We start from the raw sequence: 21,967 nt of genomic DNA, 5'->3' as shown, positions 1-21,967 counted from the left end.
GGTTTCGGGCGACAGGGGTAAGACTCTGTTCCAGGCAGGCTGCTGGCTGAGCACCAACCAGCCCTGGACAGTTGCTAACACCTGGACACCTGGACACCTTCCTGCTCCCTCTTCAGGTCTTGGTCATTCCAGCCCTCCAAGGGTGCTGAGCTTCAGTCTGCTTCTTGAATTGCCACCGCTGCGGGCAGGAAACCCTCCTTTGTTCCAAGTGTGGGCAGTGCTTGCAGTCTTGCTCTTCACATGACCGGCGAGACAACGCATTAGTGTTTGTGTGGATACGACCAGCCCGGTGCTGCATCTGGTAGTCATACTCCTGTGCCTCTTCTAACCAGTGAGCCACCTCGCCTGTGGTTCTCAGAAGTTGAAGAGCCAGGTGAGTGAGGCATGGTCCGTACAGAGGAGGAACTGGGTCCCGTAGAGGTAGGATTGGAAATTATGGTGCATTGACCACAGCCAACAACTCTCGCCGTGTGACACAGTTGTTGCGCTCAGTATGGTTGAGGCTTTGACTGTAGAAGGCCACCACCCGTTCCCCATCCGGCCAGCAAAAGAATGGCCCCAATGCCCACATTGCGGGCATCTGTGTCCACAATAAATGGGTGCTGGGGTTTGGGGTATGCCAGAACTGGAGAATTGAAAAGGGCCTGACGCAGTTTACGAATACTGCCACGCAGTCATCATGCCAGTCGAACCGCTGATCCTTGTTTGTAATGCGGTGTAGAGGGCTGGCTACTGTTGCAAAGTCCTTGATGAACCTCTGGTAGTAAGAAGCTAGGCCAACACAGCTTCTTAATTCAGAGAGATCCTAATGGTTCGGCCAGTGCTGAACTGCCACCAACTTGGCTGGATCAGTTGCAACTCAGTCTGCCCCGATAACACTTCTTGGGGTGGAGCTTGAATATTGCGTGCTGAATGGAAAGTAGTTCCTCACTCAGATTTGCCAGAGATCCATACGGCATGCACAAGGAGGTTATTCAGGTAGACCACACACCTGTTGCAGGGGATTGTGACCGGCACTTGCTCCGTAAGACGCTCGAAGGTTGGTGGAGCGTTGCAGAGCCCGAAGGGCATCACGGTGAACTGCCACAGTCCTTGTCCAATTGAGAAGGTGGTCTTCGGCCTGGCTTCAGGGGCCGGGAGGGGATAGGAATCCTTCCTGGTCACATGGTTCAGCTGCCTGTAGTCTGCACAGAAGCACCATGAGCCGTCCTTCTTCAATGACAAGAACTACAGGGGCTGCCCAAGGGCTGTTGGATGGCTTGATGAACCCTGTCTCAGCCATCTCCCGGATCTTCTGCTTCGCTATCTCTCTTTTCGCCAGTGGCACGTGATGGGGCCGCAAACGGATTGTTGCCAGTATCGATAGAGTGGTGGACTAGACTGGTTCTCTGGCATTCTTTGTCTCGTGGTGCAAAGACATCCACCAACTATGCAAGCAGTGCTTCCACCTTATCGCCCTGCTCAGACTCCAGCACTTCCGAACACCTCTTCCATAGTTCCTGCACAGCTTGTTGGGTAGCTTCCGAAGGTACGTCCATCGTGCAACTGGTCACCTGCTGGGGCACACACAACCTCTTTAGCTGCTCCTTCTCATCTGGGGAAGGATCTTTGTGGGGCTGTCTGCCACAAATTCCTGCCGAGTCACCTGCGGCTGCCGTTGCCTCTTTCCACTGCTCTGCAGTCCCATAACGGGGTCTTTCATCTGGGGTTTAAGCATTCCAACATCTAGACATGCTCCCACTTGACTGAGGAAATCCAACCCTAGGATGGGGTCATCTTGAATATTGGCCGACCAGAGCTCTTGCTCCACCGAGACGTAGGATCTGAATTTGAGGCAGTTTTACACAGCATGAAAACAATCCTGCAGCAATAGGAAATGTGAATTATTATGTGGATTATAATTCATAAACATTTTTGTAGGGATTACTACATTTTTCGTAAGGGAAATTCAAGTCAGAAATATCAAAGAGGAAATTACAAACTTCAGAAGCTTTTTTAAACCTCAAATGCACTTCAGGGTAAAAATGTAATGTGTTGCAGGAAAGTTCTCCTGCAACATGGTGATGAAATTAAGATCTTACATCTGTATAGTGTCTGTATGTCCGTGAGCTCCCCTGTCACAGTGCAAAGACACAGGAAATGTACAACTTGTAGTGTATTTGAGGTTTAAAAAGGCTTCTGAAGTATTTCCACTTTGAAATTTCTGACTTGATTTTCCATTATGAAAAATGTAGTAACCTCTAAAAATGTGTTGTAAATTATTATGTGGATTATAATGAATAATTTCCTATTGCTGCAGGAGTGTTTTCATGCTGTAGAAAATTAAATCTGTATACACCCTTATAAAATCACTTCTTTCTATACAAATACTACAATGCCGCAGCGACATTTTCAAACCTTGACCATTCAGGTACTTTATATATTGTATTATTCTGCCTCACAGCTTACCAGCCTTCTCTTCCTGTCTTCTCCATGTCTCCTGTAGGTATGCAGATTTTCTGACCCCATACATGAACTCAGTTCCTGCTGTGATCGCCAAGGCTTCAGCCATTCACAACCCCATCATCTATGCCATCACCCACCCCAAGTACAGGTACTGCAGTCTTGCTGTCGCAAAGATTAAAGATCAAACCTATTGGTTTCTATTCTTTCTATTGTTGCATTATGAGTCAAATCTTCTTACGCAGCCGAACCCCATTTGGGAATTCCGTTGAGCAACAAAAGTCAGAGCTATTTTTTTGTTTTTTATTACACTAATGTGATACTACCCCAGTGAACCATTCCATCCCATGAGAATCTATCAAATCTGAGAGACAGAAAGGGTATAGCCTCTGTTAGCTAGCGATCAGACTAAACTCTCCACTCTACAATCACTCAAAAACCTGGATATTAACTCAACTGGACATCATTATAATATTCTCACCACACAGGAAGGATTCTAAATGAATATATAGGGGACCTAGATTCTTTACCACTGTGTACTTTTTGGTTTTTAGTAATTAAGGTTCACAGCTCAAGGTAAATTATTGCTTATGTGTTGGATGTACACTACTGGTCAAAAGGTTTAGAAAACCTACTCATTCAAAGGGGTTCCTTCTTTTTTACAATTTTCTACATTGTAGAATAATAGTGAAGACATCGAAACGATGAAATAACACATATGGAATCATATGAAAAAAAGTCTTAAACAAATCAATCAATAGATTTGAGATTCTTCAAATAGCCTTTCCTTTGCGTTGATGACAGCTGGCATTCTCTCAACCAGCTTTATGAGGTAGTCACCTGGAATGCATTTCAATTAACAGGTGTGACTTGTTAATTTGTGGAATTTCTTTCCTCCTTTAATGCATTTGAGCCAATCAGTTGTGTTGTGACAAGGTAGGGGGGCATACAGAAGATAGCCCTATTTGGTAAAATACTAAATCCACATTATGGCAAGAACAGTTCAAATAAGCAAAGAGAAACGAATGTCCATCATTACTTTAAGACATGAAGGTCAGTCAATACGGAATATTTCAAGAGCTTTGAAAGTTTCTTCAAGTGCAGTCGCAAAATCCATCAAGCGTGATGATGAAACTGGCTCTCATGAGGACCGCCATAGTAATGGAAGACTCAGTTCATTAGAGCTACCAGCTTCAGAAATTGCAGCCCAAAGAAATGCTTCACAGAGTTCAAGTAACAGACACATCTCAACATCAACTGTTCAGAGGAGACTGTGTGAATCAGGCCTTCATTGTTGAATTGCTGCAAAGAAACCACTACTAAAGGACACCAATAAGAAAAAGAGACTTGCTAGTGGCCAAGAAACACGAGCAATGGACATTAGACCGGTGGAAATGTGTCTTTTGGTCTGGAGTCCAAATTGGAGATTTTTGGTTCCAACCGCCATGTCTTTGTGAGATGAGGTTTGGGTAACCGGATGATCTCTGCATGTGTATTTCCCCACCGTAAGGCATGGAGGAGGAGGTGTTATTGTGTAGAAGTGCTTTGCTGGTGACACTGTCAGTGATTTATTTAGAATTCAGGCACACTTAACCAGCATGGCAACCACAGCATTCTGCAGCGATACACCATCCCATCTGGTTTGAGCTTAGTGGGACTATCATTTGTTTTTCAACAAGACAATGACCCAATACACCTCCAGGCTGTGTAAGGGCTATTTTACTAAGAAGGGGAGTGATGGAGTGCTGCATCAGATGACCTGGCCTACACAATATCCAGACCTCAACAAAATTGAGATGGTTTAGGATGAGTTGGACAGCGGAGTGAAGGAAAAGCAGCCAACAAGTGCTCAGCATATGTGGGAACTCCTTAAAGACGGTTGGAAAAGCATTCAGGGTGAAGCTGGTTGAGAGAATGCCAAGAGTGTCCAAAGCTGTCATCAAGGCAAAGGGTGGCTATTTAAAGAATCTCAAATATACAATATATTTTGAGTTGTTTAAAACCTCTTAAGCCTCCCCCCTACTTTTTCGAAAATTCTGTTAAAAATCGCGCAACATTTTGGCGTCCTGCTACTCATGCCAGGAATATAGTATATGCATATGATTAGTATGTGTGGATAGAAAACACTCAGACGTTTCTAAAACCCATTGTTAAAGGTGAACCGTATTAAATGAGGCCGAGGTTGCAGTACCTACAGCTTCCACAGGATGTATAGAGTCTTCTCATTTGATTCTGATTTGATTCTTGGTAGATTCGACCAAAGGGAACCGATTCCCTCCGACCACCAACTTGATGCATCGTCTCTGTGTTTTTCCGGACATTTTTTCCACACGACCAGCTATCGAATTTACATCGCCTCCTGATGATTTTTATAGCTTATTAACGTGTAGTAATACCTAAAGTTGCATTAGAAAGGTATTTCGAAGTGTTTTGTGAAAGTTTATTGTCGACTTTTTAACTTTTAAAAAATGACGTTACGTTATGAAACGCTATTTTTTTCCGTTTATCACACAGTCTTCATAGATCGATATCTAGGCTATATATGGACCGATTTAATCCAAAAAAAGACCCAGTATTGATTATGGGACATCAAGGAGTGCCAAGAAAGAAGATGGTCAAAGGTAATGAATGTTTTATATTTTATTGTGCGGTTTGTGTAGCGCCGACTATGCTAATTCTTTTGTTTACATCCCCTACGGGTCTTTTGGGGTGTTACATGCTATCAGATAATAGCTTCTCATGCTTTCGCCGAAAAGCATTTTAAAAATCTGACTCGGTGCCTGGATTCACAACGAGTGTAGCTTTATTTCAATACCAAGCATGTGTATTTTAATGAACGTTTGCGTTTTAACTAATACTATTAGCGTTTAGCGTAGCACATTTGCATTTCCAGAGCTCTAGTTGGGACGTCTGCGTCTCAAGTAGGATCAAGAGGTTAACACTTTTTTGGTTACTACATGATTCCATATGTGTTATTTCATGGTTTTGATGTCTTCACTATTATTCTACAATGTAGAAAATAACAAAAAATTAAGAAAAACCCTTTAATGAGTAGGTGTTCTAAGGCTTTTTTATTTTATTTTATTTTTTACCTTTATTTAACTAGGCAAGTCAGTTAAGAACAAATTCTTATTTTCAATGACGGCCTAGGAATAGTGGGTTAACTTGCATTTGAACTTGCGTTTTTGTTTACTAGTCCAACACTCTAACCACTAGGCTACCCTGCCGCCCCATTTCTGACTGGTAGTGAACATGCAGTATTTTTATTAAACTTTGATTTACTAGGCAAGTCAATTAAGAACAAATTCTTACATACAATGACTGCCTACCAAGAGGCGAAAGGCCTCCTGCAGGGACGGGGGATTACAAATAAAAATGTAGGACAAAACACACATCACGACAAGAGCAACACCACAACACTACATAAAGAGAGTCCTAAGACAACAACAGAGCATGGCAGCAACCCATGACAACACAGCATGGTAGCAACACAACATGACAACAATACGGAAGCAACACAACATGGCAGCAGCACAACATGGTAGCAGCACAAACATGGTACAAACATTGTTAGGCACAGATAACAGCACAAGGGCAAAAAGGTAGAGACGACAATAATCACGAGGTGCAGCCACAAGTGTCAGTAAAAGGGTCTATGATTGAGTCTTTGAATGTAGAGATGGAGATAAAACTGTCCAGTTTGAGTGTTTTTTTGCAGCTCGTTCCAGTCACTAGCTGCAGCGAACTGAAAAGAGGAATGACCCAGGGACATGTGTACTTTGGGGACATTTAACAGAATGCGACTGGCTGAACGGGTGTTGTATAATGGAGGATGAGGGTTGTAGTAGGTATCTCAGATAGGGGGGCATGAGGCCTAAGAAGGTTTTATAAATAAGCATCAACCAGTGGGTCTTGCGTCGGGTATTCAGAGATGGCCAGTTTAGTATAGAGTGCAGAGATGTATCCTATAAGGAGCATTGGTGGATAATCTGATGGCCGAATGGTAAAGAACATCTAGCCACTCGAAAGCACCCTTACCTGCCAATCTATAAATTACATCTCCGTAATGTAGCATGGGTAGGATAAGTAATCTGAATCAGGGTTAGTTTGGCAGCTGGGGTGAAGGAGGTATGATAGAGGAAACCAAGTCTAGATGTAACCTTAGCCTGCAGCTTGGATATATGCTGACGGAAGGACAGTGTACCATTTAGCCATACTCCCAAGTACTTGTGTGAGGTGACTACCTCAAGCTCTGAACCCTCAGAGGTAGTAATTACACTGGTAGTGGGTATTCTTCTTACTGAATCACGTAACCTTTGTTTTGTAGGTGTTCAGAACAAGGTTAAGGGCAAAGAAAATTTGTTGGACACTAAAAAAGCTTTGTTGAGAGCTTCCTACTGTCTGAGCTATGTTGTTGATGTAAATTGAGAAGAGTGTGGGGCCTAGGATCTAGCCTTGGGGTACTCCCTTGGTGACAGGCAGTGGCTGAGCCAGTCCGTTGATAATTGACACATTTTTCCAACACTTTTGATAAACAAGGCAAGATAGAAATTGGCCTATAACTGTTACGATCAGCTTGATCTCCCCCTTTAAATAAAGGACCCACCGTGGCTGCCTTCCAAGCACTGGGAGCCTCCCCAGATAGGAGAGACAGGTAAAAAATGTGAGAGAGAGGCTCAGCAATGGTAGGGGCTACAACCTTAAAGAATAAAAGTTCTAAACCATCTAACCCATATGTTTTTTGGGTCAGGTTTATGGAGCTCTTTTAGCACCTCAGACTCAGTGACTGCCTGCAGGGAGAAGCTGTGCATCAGGGCATTAGAAGGAATGGGAGAAGAGGAAGTGTTGGACGGGCAAGGAGGCATGGCTGAGTCAAATAGGAATCCTGACTTGAAGTGACGATTAAAGAGCTCAGCCATACGCTCCTTGTCAGTAACAACCACATCATCAACATTAAGGGACATGTGCTCCTTGTCAGTAACAACCACATCATCAACATTAAGGGACATACGCTCCTTGTCAGTAACAACCACATCATCAACATTAAGGGACATGGGCAGCTGTGAAGAGGAGGGTTAATTCTCTAGGTCTTTCACCATTTTCCAGAACTTTTTGGGGTTAGACCCACAGAGAGAGAACTGCTCCTTAAAGTACAGCAACTGACTTTGGCCTTCCGGATAGCCTGAGTGCACTTATTTCCTATTTGCCTGAACTTATTTCCCATTTGCCAGTCAGCCTAAGTATTTGTGTGCTGAGCCTTTCGCCAAATTGTGTTGAACAAAAATCTGAACCTGTTTTTAATTCTAATTTTCTTTATGGGGGCATACTAGTTAACAAAACCACTGAAAGTATAAAAAAAGAAGGTCCAAGCATCTTCGACAAAGGGAATCAAGCTGATTCTTAGTAGGTGTGCACACCACCCACCGCTTCCGTGTATATTATTTGCTAATGTTCAGTCTTTGGATAACAAAGTTGATGAGCTCAGAGCAATACCATCTGCTAATCACGTGTATGTGACCAATACAATTTGATTTGATTTGAAAACCCAGCAACAGTCAACAAAGAGCTATTTGAAAGATGAATGCTTAAAACCAGCAAATCAGATTGTTTGGGGACAGACTTGGTGGAGACAACCGAGCACTGAAGGTGTTCCTTGGTAAAGATTGCCACTCCACCACCTTTGGAAGATCTGTCTTGCAGAAGAAGGTTATAACCAGAAATATTCAAATCAGTGTTTTAGAACACTCATTCTTAATCATGTCTCAGTAATGACCAACACATCTGGATTGGAGCTGTGAACCCAGACTTTCAATTGATCCATTTCAGGTAATAAGCTTCTAGTGTTAACTTGAAGAAAACCCAAGGTTTTCCGAGGGCAGAAATCTGTGAAGCCCGAGATCTGAGAACAAATCAGAATTGGGTCTAGCAACAGTAGACAGGCCAGGGTGTACATGCAAATTTCCAGATATCATCAGCAGCAATAAAATTTGGGCATGGCAGAGAGGGAGAGCTTTGCTGTGTTGATTTTTTTTGATGACATTTGACTGTGCATCAGATGTCAACAAGATTATATTGTATAGCAATTTCATCAGGTAACATGAATACACAGCCGGTGAGAGGGGGTTAGAATGGAAGGCCACTGAAGTACTGAATGTCCAGAGGTTTTCAGTGTTAGTCATAATTTCCTCTGACATGATACATCAGGCCCCTGGCTAGTCACTGACCCTACGCACACTCACTAGACTATATATACAAACCATATACACACTCACACACACTACATTGACACTCCCACACAAAACCCACACACATACGCTACATATGCCCACACACACATAACACACACACTCAGACTGACACAAGACAAACACTCATATTACACACACATTTTTACACTCATCATTTGCTGCTGCTGCTGCTACTCTGTCCTTTATTTTACTCTTATTAATATCTATCCTGATCATGTGCATAAGCTCTAATATGCATATGGTTGTTTTGAATGAATCATCATCTTAGAAAGCACTGTCCATTTCGTTGTTAGGCTTTGAAACAATATGTTTTACACTCAGTTTCAACCTGCTGTTGAAGTTCTTTCTTCAAATTGATTAGCCTTCAGTGAGGTGAGTTTTAAAAGTACTGTAGGCCTACTGTTTTGTTGATGTGTGTTTGATGTGATTTTCGACGGCATTTGCATTGATGTCAGAGTGGTTAGAGGGACAATAGAAAACTGAGTTCCAGCCTATTAGGACCTGATGGTAGTCAGCAAGTTGGGCACTAAAAAAGCATGTCCAGAGTGCATAAGAGGATATTACAGTGACTCATCGGTCACGTGGAATTGTACTGCGGTCATGACTCATGACTGCAGGTGTGGCAGTAATATGGTCACCGCAACAGCCCTAATCCTGATGCCTAGTCACTTTACCTTCATGTACATACTGTGTCTACTTACAATACCTCATATTGGCATGTAAGTTTCTCACTTATGGGTGGCATAAATTGTGATATTTGCAAATGCAATATTGCAGTATTTACTATAGTTTAAAAAGTGTACTGTTTTTGCGGCCATTACTGTAGTATTTACTACAGTGTTTTTTGTGTGGATAATACAGTAGTATTTACTGTAGTATTCTACAGGAGTGTTTCCAAACCCCGGTCGTCGAGTACCCCCAACAGCACATTTGTTTTTATTGCAACCATGGACAAGGACACCTGATTCAACTTGTCAATTACTCATCAAGCACTCAATGAGCTTAAGGAGGTGTGTTTGTCAAGGGCTACAACAAAAACGTGAACTGTTGGGGGTACTTGCGGACCAGGGTTGGGAAACTGACATTCTATAATAAAAGTACTACACATGATCAAGGGATACTAAGTACTGTGGTATTCGATAGTAAACTGTAGTATTTTTTCATGTGGGTACATCTCCTTATTTTCCCCGCTCCCTTCTGTCTTCAGGATGGCCATAGCCAAGTACATCCCATGTCTGGGTGTGTTGCTGTGTGTACATAGACGTGACCTGCGCTCCACCGACAGCAGCTTCATGTCCACCAGACGCTCTACTGTCACCAGCCAGACCTCCGACATCAGCGATCGCTTACGCCGCACCAGCACCGTCAAGTCCCACCTCTCCTCCGCCTCCGACAGCGAATCGGTACGGATAAATATGTCCCGATACATGTATGTGTCTGTTTGTCTGTCTGTCCAGGTGTCTATCTGACGGTTATGTAATGGTCCTTCTCCCAGGGCTGGACAGATACTGAGGCTGACCTCTCCAGTATGGGCTCCAGGCCGGCTAGCCGCCAGGTGTCCTGTGATATCAGCAAGGACACAACCGAGCTACCAGCCCTCAAGCCTTACAGCTCCTCCAGCTTCAACTCCAAGATGAAGAGCAACGACTCTGGCATTTTTGAGAAGGTAACTAACACATCAGGGCAAGGTCAAGTCAAGCGGCAAGCCTACTCTCTGTTCCCTTCCACATGTTTGACAATGTTCTGAATGCGCAGAGGATATTTTGGGCTCTAAAGGCAGAACAGTGTGAATGGTTGTCTAACACAGTAGAGGTCAGTAAGAGTCAACATCAAGTTTTAAAAAAAAATCTCACCTCACTTGCACTTATGTGTTATAATCCTGAAGTATAGAAATACATCACACAGAGATGTAGCTTCGGCTTCAAGTCACTTGTAATGAGTGACCTGGGAAGCCCCATGCGCCCCTATATGAATTCCTAGGTATAACCAATCAAACTCAGATCAGATATCAGACAATAGAGCACACAGATCATATTATCAACATTTAGATTAATGAATAGCATATTACTTACTGGTATACATTATGATTCTGTATTATTATTTAGTTATTATTGAGACACTTTTAATTCTATCACATGCTCTACTCCTAACATCAATACACGTTAATCTCACCAATGGTACCTAATATTCAGTGCCTCTACCTGAGAAACACCTAATCAAACAGTAACACACTTGAAAACAGCTTCACCAATCTGTCTTTACTGTAATGCAATAAGACTAGGCAAGAACTAAGTCCAAATTTCCATCAGAAAGGATTTCTCTCTAATCTGCCACAAATCTAAATGCTAAGCCGTTGGCCTTTATAAAATATTGAATTTGGCCTTTACTACTATAGCCCATAGAAAAGTGTGAAATAACACATTCATAAAATAGAAAAAGAAAATAAATCGTAAGTAATACAGTTTTGAAGTGTATGTCCTATATCTAGGAGATATAATAAAGCCCACGAAATATTGAACCCTTTTTTCTTTTTGGCACAAAACTATTTCCATACTTCCATTCATTTGTATGGGTTACCTTTAGTTTGTAGCCCAAATGTTTTGGATGCTACAGACAAAAGTTGGCACATCAGCGTTACCGACTTCAGACGAGTCCTGTAGGGCTTGTGGGGATCGTAGAACAAAACGGTGAACACCACCATATTTGTGAGAGTCTCCCCTTTCAATGGAGTGGTCATATTATTAGGCCAAACCGCTCAGATGCTACAGATGTTTTCGCGCGAATACAGATTTTCGGGATGTCTTCTGGGCTGACACACAGCTCTGTAGCTCTGTCATTTTCCACATCAGATTGCGGAAGGGCGACACAGGAGGATGTGGTGGATTGAGACGCAGCCCATGCAAAAAAACAGCTATCTAACTTAAACTGATGGATTTTGATGGGATCTTTTATAATGTTTCTTACATTGACACACCGGTCCGTTAATAGATTTTAGGGGGTTAATTAAACCTTATTTTGGCTTGGAATGCAACCCTGGATTTGTGTGAGCCAATCGCATGACTCCTAAACTAATCTGGCACCTCATTACAGACAGGATGTTACAACGGATCAACTGAAAATCACTCCAGGAAATGTCTTTACAACATATTGTTATAAAATGATGATACAATTATTGACAGAGATTCGATCTCACTGTTCATTAACTGTCCCCCTTTGGTGCATTTGCCCTTGTTCACTCACTCTGAAAAGCCTTTCATCTGGGTTGGAGCTGCAGTATTACAGTATTCAGAGGTTTGACCCCCCCAAGGTACTAGATTCTATCAGATCCGTGCTAGCCGACATCCACATATCAGTTGATCTGGAGGTGGAGCCGTGTTAGAGCCGTCACAAGCAGCTCCTTGCGTTACCATATCGCAGACACTGCCATTGGATGCAGTGTCCATGACAAGGTAACGAAGCCACAGCCGACATTATACACTCAAACACTCAAATACGTGATGTTCTATTGTCTACACTTTGATTAGACTGATAGGCTATAGGCTATAACCCCCCCCCCATCCAAATTCACACGACAACATGCATTAGAATGTCATTATTTCTATCATCGATAGAGCCTACACTTTCTATCTCCGATTTGAACTTCTAATGGGGTAGGGGTCGGCCAATGCTGGTTTATGCTCTATCTGAAATGCATTAGAGCACCAGCTTTTCCGGACTACTGTGTGATCACAGTCTCCGAAGCCATTTTCTGCAGTCAAATTACCTAGTGGCCTCATGGGTGAAACATTATTAATATATTTCATAATTAATAAACATTCTCTCAAAAAAGCTGCTGAAAATCCGGTGTTTCAATGTGAAACGGTTTTGTTATATTTCAGTCTTCTGAGATGTATATGAAGTGTATTATTGGGATGTAAACTCAAAATGTAATACATTTCAACTCTATATCTGGTACAGGTGTCTTCTTTTTTTATAGCCCATAACCATATGTCTGAGGTGTTTTCGTTTGTTTCAAAATAGATTTGTTTAAGACGACCAAGAAATACTCTGTGTGACCCTGATTTAGCCCATTGCAGTAAAAAGTTAAACAGGTTAACATTAACAAGGCCACAGAGCCGAGACGGATTACCAGGATATGTACTCGCTGACCAGTGTCTTCACTGACATTTTCAACCTCTCTCTGACCGTCTGTAATGCCTACATGTTTCAAGCAGAACGCCATAGTCCCTGTGCCCAAAAACACCAAGGTAACCTGTCTAAATGACTATCACCCCATAGCACTCGCATCTGTAGCCATGAAATGCTTTGAAAGGCTGGTGATGGCTCACATCAACGCCATCATCCCAGACACTCTGGACCCACTCCACTTCGCATACCGCCCCAACCGATCCACAGACGACACAATCTCTATTGCACTCCACACTGCCCTTTCCCACCTGTACAAACACTTATGTGAGAATGCTGTTCATTGTTCAACACCATTGTACCTTCCAAGCTCATCACTAAAATATGGACCCTGAGATTAAACACCAACAACTTCTTCCACATCATCAGGAAGGCAAAGGAGCTGATCGTGGACTTCAGGAAATGGAGGGCCGAGCACGCCCCCATCCACACCGACGGGGCTGTTGTGGAACAGGTCCAGAGCTTCAAGTTCCTCTTTGTCCACATCACTAAGGAGCTATCATGGTCTACACACATCAACACAGTCGTGAAGAGGTCACGACAATGCCCCTTCCGCCTTTTGAGGCTAAAAAGATTCAGCATGGGCCCTCAGATCCTACTGTATGTGCTATGTGCACAGCAAAACAATTGAAATTATGGATTCGACTTCCACTTTACTTCCCTACTGCAGTGTGCTGGTGGCAAACTTTCCAGATTAAATTATTTGAAAGAGTCCATTTATAAAGTATAAAAGTCAGGTAAACAAGTGTATAAGTGTCATTTTATATTTATTTAATTCAAGCTCACTATCGTTAGCTAGACAGACCTACTAGTAGGCTAGTTCCGTTATGATAATAACGTTACTTGTGTTGTGGTAGAGTTCTTTAAGGCCCAGGCCATCCAGCAAGCCAATAACTGTAACAATAACTATAATGATAAACTATAGGCTACATAACTATATAACATTGGTGAGCATCCATACTAGAGGAACGTTTATCCTTTTAGAGTCCTGCACCTGTCAATCAACTGATCAATGCATCCTACTTGCCTCTGCCTATAAGGAAGGTACCACAAGAAATTCACGAGGTCTCTAACACGTTGCGTGTGCGAGCATTGCAAAATAAATGTATACATACATGTTATTCAATAATTTCATCCAAACTGCTCGTGTGCGTATGCGTAGCCAGGCACTAAAATAGAATTTGGTTCTATTTTTGATGCATGACGTGCTGCAAGTCCCATCTCTGCCATTTCCTCATTGGTTTTTAGGAGCATATACCCACGTGGGTGATTGAAATATGTACTGAGGTCCACACTCCAGTCCAGTTGGTAGTGCTTGCCAACCGCCATATAAAGTCCACAGAAGAAGAAGAGATTACTAGAAACTAACTAGGTTTCCCCTTTATCTGTAGATTAATTGTCAGAGTAGAGAACACATGATTTTGTGTTGACTCAATGGGTAAAAATTCTACAAAGATACAGAAAAAAAGGACCTTGTGCATTTCAGGTAAAAGAACAACCCAATGTTTATATCCCAGGACAAATTAGCTAGCAACAGCAAGCTAGCTAGCTAAATGTTCATGAATGTTTAATGTGTTTCGACCTGTCCCCAAATGAATATAGTTGGTTCAGAGTTCGTTTTGATATTACAACCTGCATGTCCTGATTGCGACTGGTGTGGATGCTGCACACGGACACATGTGCGGCCCCCGTCTAGTCAGCATGTAGCGCACAGATACTGGTTCAGAGTGACCATTCAGTGCTTTCAGTGTTCATTGTCGTAGTGACAACTGCAAATAATACTTCAATGCAGTAGGATGCATGTACATCTAGGCTTAATGAAAAATAATATAGTAACTCTTATATAAATGTAACAATTCAAAAGCAAAAATTGCCATTTATCCTGCATCTTTCACAGCATGTCATTGCATCATTGCTTAAGTGGTATAAGTGATTTCCATTTTTCTAAAGCTTGTCAATTCCTTTGGGTCTTCTTTTTCACTGTGCTCATCTCTGTATGTCCTGTGCAACTATTTGCAATGCATCGGTACAACGTTATCACAACAATGCACTTTCTCTCCTCAACTTTCCCCGACATGCATTTTCTATGCTGCTGTAGGCTTGTTTTACATTCAGCAATTGGCAAGAGCAAGCCTGCTTCTTTCCCCGAATAGGCTATTAGGTCTAGTATAAAACTTATTTTTTAAATAAATGTCCCATAGCTTTTGTAGCCTATCACTATATACACAAAAGTATGTGGATACCTCTTCAAATTAGTGGACTCTGCTATTTCCACAGCCGTTGCTGACGAGTGTATAAAATTGAGCACACAGCCATGCTAGAGCTTCTCCGGTCAACTGTAAGTGCTGTTATGGGGGAGTGGAAACATCTAGGAGCAACAACGACTCAGCCGCGTGGTGGTAGGCCACACAAGCTAACAGAATGGGACTGCCAAGCGCTGAAGTGCGTAGCGTGTAAAAATCGTCTGTCCTTGGTTGCAACACTCATTACCAAGTTTCAAACTGCCTCTGGAAGCAACGTCAGCACAATAACGGGAGCGTCATGAAATGGGTTTCCATGGCCGAGCAGCCGCACACAAGCCTAAGATCACAATGCGCAATGTCAAGCATCGGCAAGAGGGGTATTATTGGACCCTGGAGCAGTGGAAACGTGTTCTCTTAAGTGATGAATCACGCTTTACCATCTGGCAGTCTGCCGGACGAATCTGGGTTTGGCGGATGCCAGGAGAACGCTAACTGCCCGATTGCATAGTGCCAACTGTAAAGTTTTGGTAGAGGAATAGTGGTCTGGGGCTGTTTTTCATGGTTTGGGCTAGGCCCCTTCGTTCCAATGAAGGGAAATCTTAATGCTACAGCATACAATGACATTTTAGACGGTTTGTCGAGGTCTGTATGGAAGAACTTGACTGGCCTGCACAGAGCCCTGACCTCAAACCCATTGAACACCTTCGAGATGAATTGGAACGCTGACTGCGAGCCAGGCTTAATCACCCAACATAAGTGCCCAACCTCACTAATGCTCTTATGGCTGAATGGAAGCAAGTCCCCGTAGCAATGTTCCAACATCTAGTGGAAAGCCTTCCCAGAAGAGTGCAGGCTGTTATAGCAGCAACTCCATATTAATGCACATGATTTTGGAATGAGATGTTTTACAAGCAGGTGTACACATACTTTTAGTCACCTCAAACCCTGTCCTGCACTGAAATCACACCTCTGAACACCTCAACTCATGCCTCATACCCTCATACAATCACTGCTGTGATCCCTTCCCAACTAAATGTAAGTAGCCCTCTCATTCCTATTCCCCATAATATGGTACTATAAATGTCTTTATTAAATGCTTTAGGTTAAAATAATGAGTCTTTCACAATTTTTGAAACATGCTTTGTCGTCTCCGTGCGGTCCTAGATTATAGCGTGGGTCTCCCATCCTCCTGTTCTTTTAAGTCACCAGCCTCCACTGACACATACACGGTCACTATTCTATTACCAATGGCAGTTAGGGATATGTGATATCTGACACACAAACATATTGCAAAAACAGATTAAACCTATTCAATTATGGTCTCCCCATCAAACAACTGAGCATCTCCAGCCAATCTGTAGAAATAGGCAGAGTTGAGGCAGTGTTCAGCAGTGATGCACAAAAAAGGGAGTTGCTATTACTGGACATTTGTGATCATCTCATTGTGGATGTGTTCAGTGCCAGGTCTCGCTGCATCTCATGCATCTGTGAACACAGTCACTGTTCTATTACCAATGGCAGTTAGGGATAGATGACACACACACACATACAGAGCACTGATCACATTATCAAAGGTGGTTTTGAATAACCTGGTGGAACCAACCTGATCACTGTGTTTACCTTTCTATTTCACTTCAGACAATCAGGCTGGTTCCACCAGACTAGGTTATGCCCTGGACATTATATGCATCTAAAAAGTTAAAAAATAAGCAACGAATAGTGTCTTTTTAGATGAAATTATGTTTCACAATTGGGTTATCAAATGTATCAAAGAAATTAAGTGGGTTACCATCTGTATGTGTACAAATGATGACCATGTGAAAGCTGTTGCCGCTGACAGGTGAATGTTGCTGGCTGGATACTTGCCAACATGTGGCTACTGTTCCATTCATAGGAACGCTCACAGAGAGGGTGTCTGCATGATGCTAATGAGTGCCCCCTTGCTGGTCTTCTCTATGCTGCATGTTCGGCTGCAAACTGGACATCTCTCGAACAACTGCAGAAGACAATTGTATAAGGTGGTGTTGACTGGGAGTACCTATGATAGGGTGATAAAATAGACAGCCAAGTGGTAAATTGTATTTTGTTCTTTAGAAAGGACAACGCTTTTTGCAAATACATTTCACAGCCAAAAGTATTCTACTAGTTGTATCTGCTTGGCTGGGGAATGAACCTACTAGTTTATCAAGCCAGGTATTTTTTAATACAACGTTTTACACAAGACAAATGACCAGCCCTTGTTGGAGTCACTATCAGAGGCCTCATAGTGGCGTGTCCTTTTCATAAGTCGAACGAGACAACAGAGGAGGTGTCACAAGGGTACTTGTGTCGCATGACACACTTTTATTCTGAGGTCTTGTCTGACAAGTTGTGAAAATAGCGAGTGAAACAGTGAATGAAATGATTTTCGGAGGTCGGTAAACCGTTGCAATCACATTGACGGACATGTTATGATACCCACCTTACTCCTTCTGGTAGGTCTCCTTCTGGTAGAAAATGTTCAGGACCAGGAGATCAGTCTGGCACCCAACTCTGCACTTTGCACAACAGAAAAACAGGGTCAACAATTGTCATCCTCCCTCAATTATAAGACAACTTGAGAAATAACATAATCTTGTTTGGAAGCTGATTTAATGCTTTCCAGATGTAGACTGACTGGCTCCGTTGGATTAGATTGAGGCCGGTGAAGCCGTTTCACTATGCAACCAACTGTGACATATCTTGCTATGGCCCTGGGTTGGTTTGAGTTTGTTGCTGCTAGTTAGTCAACTGTTGTAGTCAGAAAAGAGCTAGCTAGTGGCAACATGGCTACATCCAATATTTATTTCTGCCCTTCACATGGGTTGCACCTCGGTGGCTAATGTGACTGTTTCGTCTAAATTACACTAACTTAGTGACATGGAAATACAATGATATTGCTAAAGTAGGCAAATTAGTAGGAAACAACTTTGCCATTACTGTTACTAGCAAAGTTAGTCAAAAATAGCTAGCAATACTAATGTTAGCTAGCTAAGATACAGTGGTTCCCTCAATCTTAGTTAGCTGTCTAAAGTTATAGTGCATCTAAAGTCAATCTGGCCACATCACAATCATGACAAAAAAATATTATTTTGAAATGTTATCATGTTTCCAAGCAAAATCTGAGTTGTATTGAGTTAGGCTAACATTAGCCAGCTAGCTAGTGAACTTCAGCTATGCTAGCGATGATAATGATAATGATAATCAAAATCCTGCATTTCATGGTCATTCGGTGTAGGGCTTTTCAGTCTAAAATGGCCATGATCCTTTGAACATGTTGGGGGCGATGAATCAACGGAGCCCAATTCAATGAAGGGAAGTGAAGAGGCGATTTGCATGTGGAGCTTGGCAAAAGGGGGCATGATTTGTTGACATAATTGTAATCCAAACCCAACCTTCATTTACTCGTTCCAAACTCTGTTTTAGGCGAGAATGTCTATGACCAAAATGATCCTTTTTACAGTACACTTTGTAGTCCATATTTACACTAGAATAAATGTTTCTGACTCATATTGATGCCACATAGGCCATTTTCAAAGGGATTAGTTGGTTTTTAGGGACATTTTAGGGACATCTTTCAGGTTGAATTAGAAAATCCTCTTTGCCTCTTAATTTAATGGTTGAGTTAAACCTGAGTGTTTTAGATGGACTAAAAGCTTTGGGCCTTGGTAACAAGTGATCTGTGGTGTGACTTGATCTGTGGTGTGACTTGATAGATGCAGCCACTTTAACAATGCCACTCTGTTTACATACTCATCTCATATGTATATACTGTACTCGATACCATCTACTGTATCTTGCCTATGCTGCTCTGTACCATCACTCATTGATATATCCTTATGTACATATTCTTTATCCCCTTACACTGTGTATAAGACAGTAGTTTTGGAATTGTTAGTTAGATTACTTGTTGGTTATTACTGCATTGTCGGAACTAGAAGCACAAGCATTTCGCTACACTCGCATTAACATCTGCTAACCATGTGTATGTGACAAATAAAATTTGATTTGATTTGATTTGATGTTTGGAGATGCGTAATACTGTGTCACATGGACTGATTATTGTGGTCGCCATCCGCCCATTCAAGATAAAATATTTGATGAAGGCTAAATTGTGTTAGAAACACTTTACTTACATGTGACTGGTATTTAATTGAGTGTAACATTGAAGTGACTCACAGCATAATTACAATATGTCACTCATTATGATAGCAGGAACCAACCTCAAAGTCCTGAATTGTGTATCTTCTAGAGCTCTGAATGACATTTCCATGACAGGTATAGGCCACAGGGACTGCAGCTTGCCTCTAGCTGTAAGTACTCATAATGAGTCAAAAGTGTCAGTCAATTCTGCTTGTTTTGTATCGACCAGTGTGGCCATTACCTACCTCCAATAGACAAAAAAGCAGCACTACTAAACCTTGGCTGAGTCTGCAATATAACATTACATGTCTTCCCTGTTTTTTTAGCCCAGCTAGGTGATGGGTTCCCATAGTGTCTTCTTTGGCCAAAGACGATTCATCATTTTTATTTCCGCCCTAGCCTCAGTGTGTTTAGTGTTGACGGATGCTAATGCATTCCTGTGAGGTCTGGCAGGGTTTGGCCATGAGCAGACAGCAGGCATGTGGATGACACGGCCTTATTAAATCACTGCAGTTTAATCTCAAATGTCACAGCAGATTAACCATCCTTATCAATGAGAGACATAATTAACTGTTCTGTGACATGCCTCATGGCAGGCTAGGCCTACAGGGGGAGAAATATTGCCACTTGCTCTTTAATTTGTAGTCAGTGCTGATAATGTCAGAGCAGGAACGGCAGTGGCAGATTGTAATGACGTGAGACAGACTTTCACTCTGAGCTGCAGAGACAACAATACTTTCTCACACTCATTCACATTATATTACTTTTCTTGAGTCCCTCCATTTCTGATGATATATTACAGTACTTCCTCCAATTTGATGATATGTTACGAATGGTCCGGTGGTGGAGAAGTAGTCTTACAGTATCATGCGTCTTAGTGGTCATACAGTCTGGTTGCCGTTAGCATTTGTGGCTAATGTTAGCTAGGTTAGGGGTAAGGGTTAGCTAACATGCTAAGTAGTTGCAAATAGTTATGGCTGTGGTTAGCTAAAGTTGTTAATTAGCTAAGATACTTAAGTTGTCCCTGACACAATTCGAATATGCAACCTTTGGATTGCTAGAAGTTTGGGTTATGTGCCCACCCATTCTCCCCAACAAACCTCCCTACTGTTGTTTCTGTAACCTTCTTGTCTGACAGGGATACTTCGGGATTTTGACAATGAAGCCCTTTTCCTACTTCCCCAGAGTCAGATGAACTCATTTTTGGTTTCTGCTTTACCAGAAGCATACCACCCTGCATCCCACTGCTGGCTTGCTTATGAAGCTAAGCAGGGTTGGTCCTGGATGGGAGACCGGATGCTAATACTAATAATAATAATATCCCAATTCCCCAGGGCAGTGATTGGGAATATTTCCCTGTATAGGGTGCTGTTTTTCAGATGGGATGTTAAAACGGGTGTCCTGACTTTCTGTGGTCACTAAAAATCCCATGGTACTTATTGTAAGACTAGGGGTGTTAACCCTGGTGTCCTGGTTAAATTCCCAATCTGACCTACCTACCATCATGGTCACCTAATCATCCCCAGCTTACAATTGGTTCATTCATCCCTGTAACTATTCCCCAGGTCGTTGCTGTAAATGAGAATGTGTTCTCAATCAACTTACCTGGTAAAATACGGGTTACATTTCATTAAAAAAGGAAGTTGCTAACTAGTGTTACGCAATTGCTAAATACTGTTAGCACAATGACTGGCTTCCAGTTAGCATTGGCTCATCAAACTACCTCTAACTTCCTTCAAACTGGATGCAGAGACATACAAATAGTATCTATGTGTTCATTTGACTCTGGGGAAGTAGATAAAGGGCTTCATTGCCAAAGTATCCCTTTAAGTAACCAGAGCATTGTTACATATACAGATTGTAGGTGGAGGAGAGTCGGAATGAAAGTAAGGCTGGTGAAAGTAACACTTTTTATATATATATATATATATCATTATGATTCTGGTGGCCAAACCATAGAAATGTGATGAGCATGATGAGTTTGCCGTTTGTGAAAAGTATAAAAACGTTTATTCTATCAAGACATGAGTAATGCGCATGGCAAGGACAGCTGGAGGGCACCTAGTTGGTAGGACTAAGTATGAATAGTAATTGAAAATGGTGAAAAACATCTCTTACTACATTCCCATTGAAGTGAGATGATGTGATTAATTTTAGTCCAATTAATATTGTAAGGCGATGTTGACTCATGGTTTATTTTAAATTAAAATGTCTAACCTACAGCATGAATTATTCAAATCGACACAAACATGAAATTATTTCTAATAGTACATTTGTTTAAAGTAATGAGCATTACAAACCATAAACATGGCGATAAGACAGATATTGTGCACTTCTTGCCAGCTGTTACTTCCGTCCCAAAGCTGTGTTAAAGCCAATTTATGCTTGATCTGGATTGTGGTCTGACGCTCCTTATAGAAGGTGTGACGCAATTGAGGAGTCTGGAGGCATGCAGAGGCAATATTGAACTCGGTACTGTATCCCTGTGCGCCTCACAAATGTTGTAACAATGCCGAGGGCTCCATTGACATGATTGGTTGACTATAGGTGGGGGTGGGTGGCACTATATAAATACGAACTCACTCCCTTGACAACAGTTCTACTCGACAGCTCTGCGCTGCGCCGCGAAGCGCCATAAGTCTGAATGCCCTGACTTCTGTAGAGGCTGTATCACCGTAAATGCTGCTT

At 42.2% G+C, this 21,967-nt stretch overlaps 1 protein-coding gene across 1 annotated transcript in view; it reads left to right on the top strand.

Annotated features, from left to right (window-relative positions):
* LOC112250772 (melanopsin-A-like) overlaps window positions 1–21,967 on the top strand; it is an 89,429-nt gene that overhangs the window by 65,917 nt on the left and 1,545 nt on the right. The window contains exons 7-9 of the mRNA XM_024421231.2: window positions 2,486–2,593; window positions 9,898–10,093; window positions 10,186–10,356. Of these exons, the coding sequence (XP_024276999.1) occupies window positions 2,486–2,593; window positions 9,898–10,093; window positions 10,186–10,356 (475 nt within the window). The remainder of the gene's footprint in view (window positions 1–2,485; window positions 2,594–9,897; window positions 10,094–10,185; window positions 10,357–21,967) is intronic.

The sequence above is a fragment of the Oncorhynchus tshawytscha genome, linkage group LG01, assembly GCF_018296145.1.
Source record: "Oncorhynchus tshawytscha isolate Ot180627B linkage group LG01, Otsh_v2.0, whole genome shotgun sequence".
Taxonomy (NCBI): Eukaryota; Metazoa; Chordata; class Actinopteri; order Salmoniformes; family Salmonidae; genus Oncorhynchus; species Oncorhynchus tshawytscha.
Note: the sequence above shows the minus strand (reverse complement) of the source record. Positions and strands in the feature narration are given on the sequence as shown.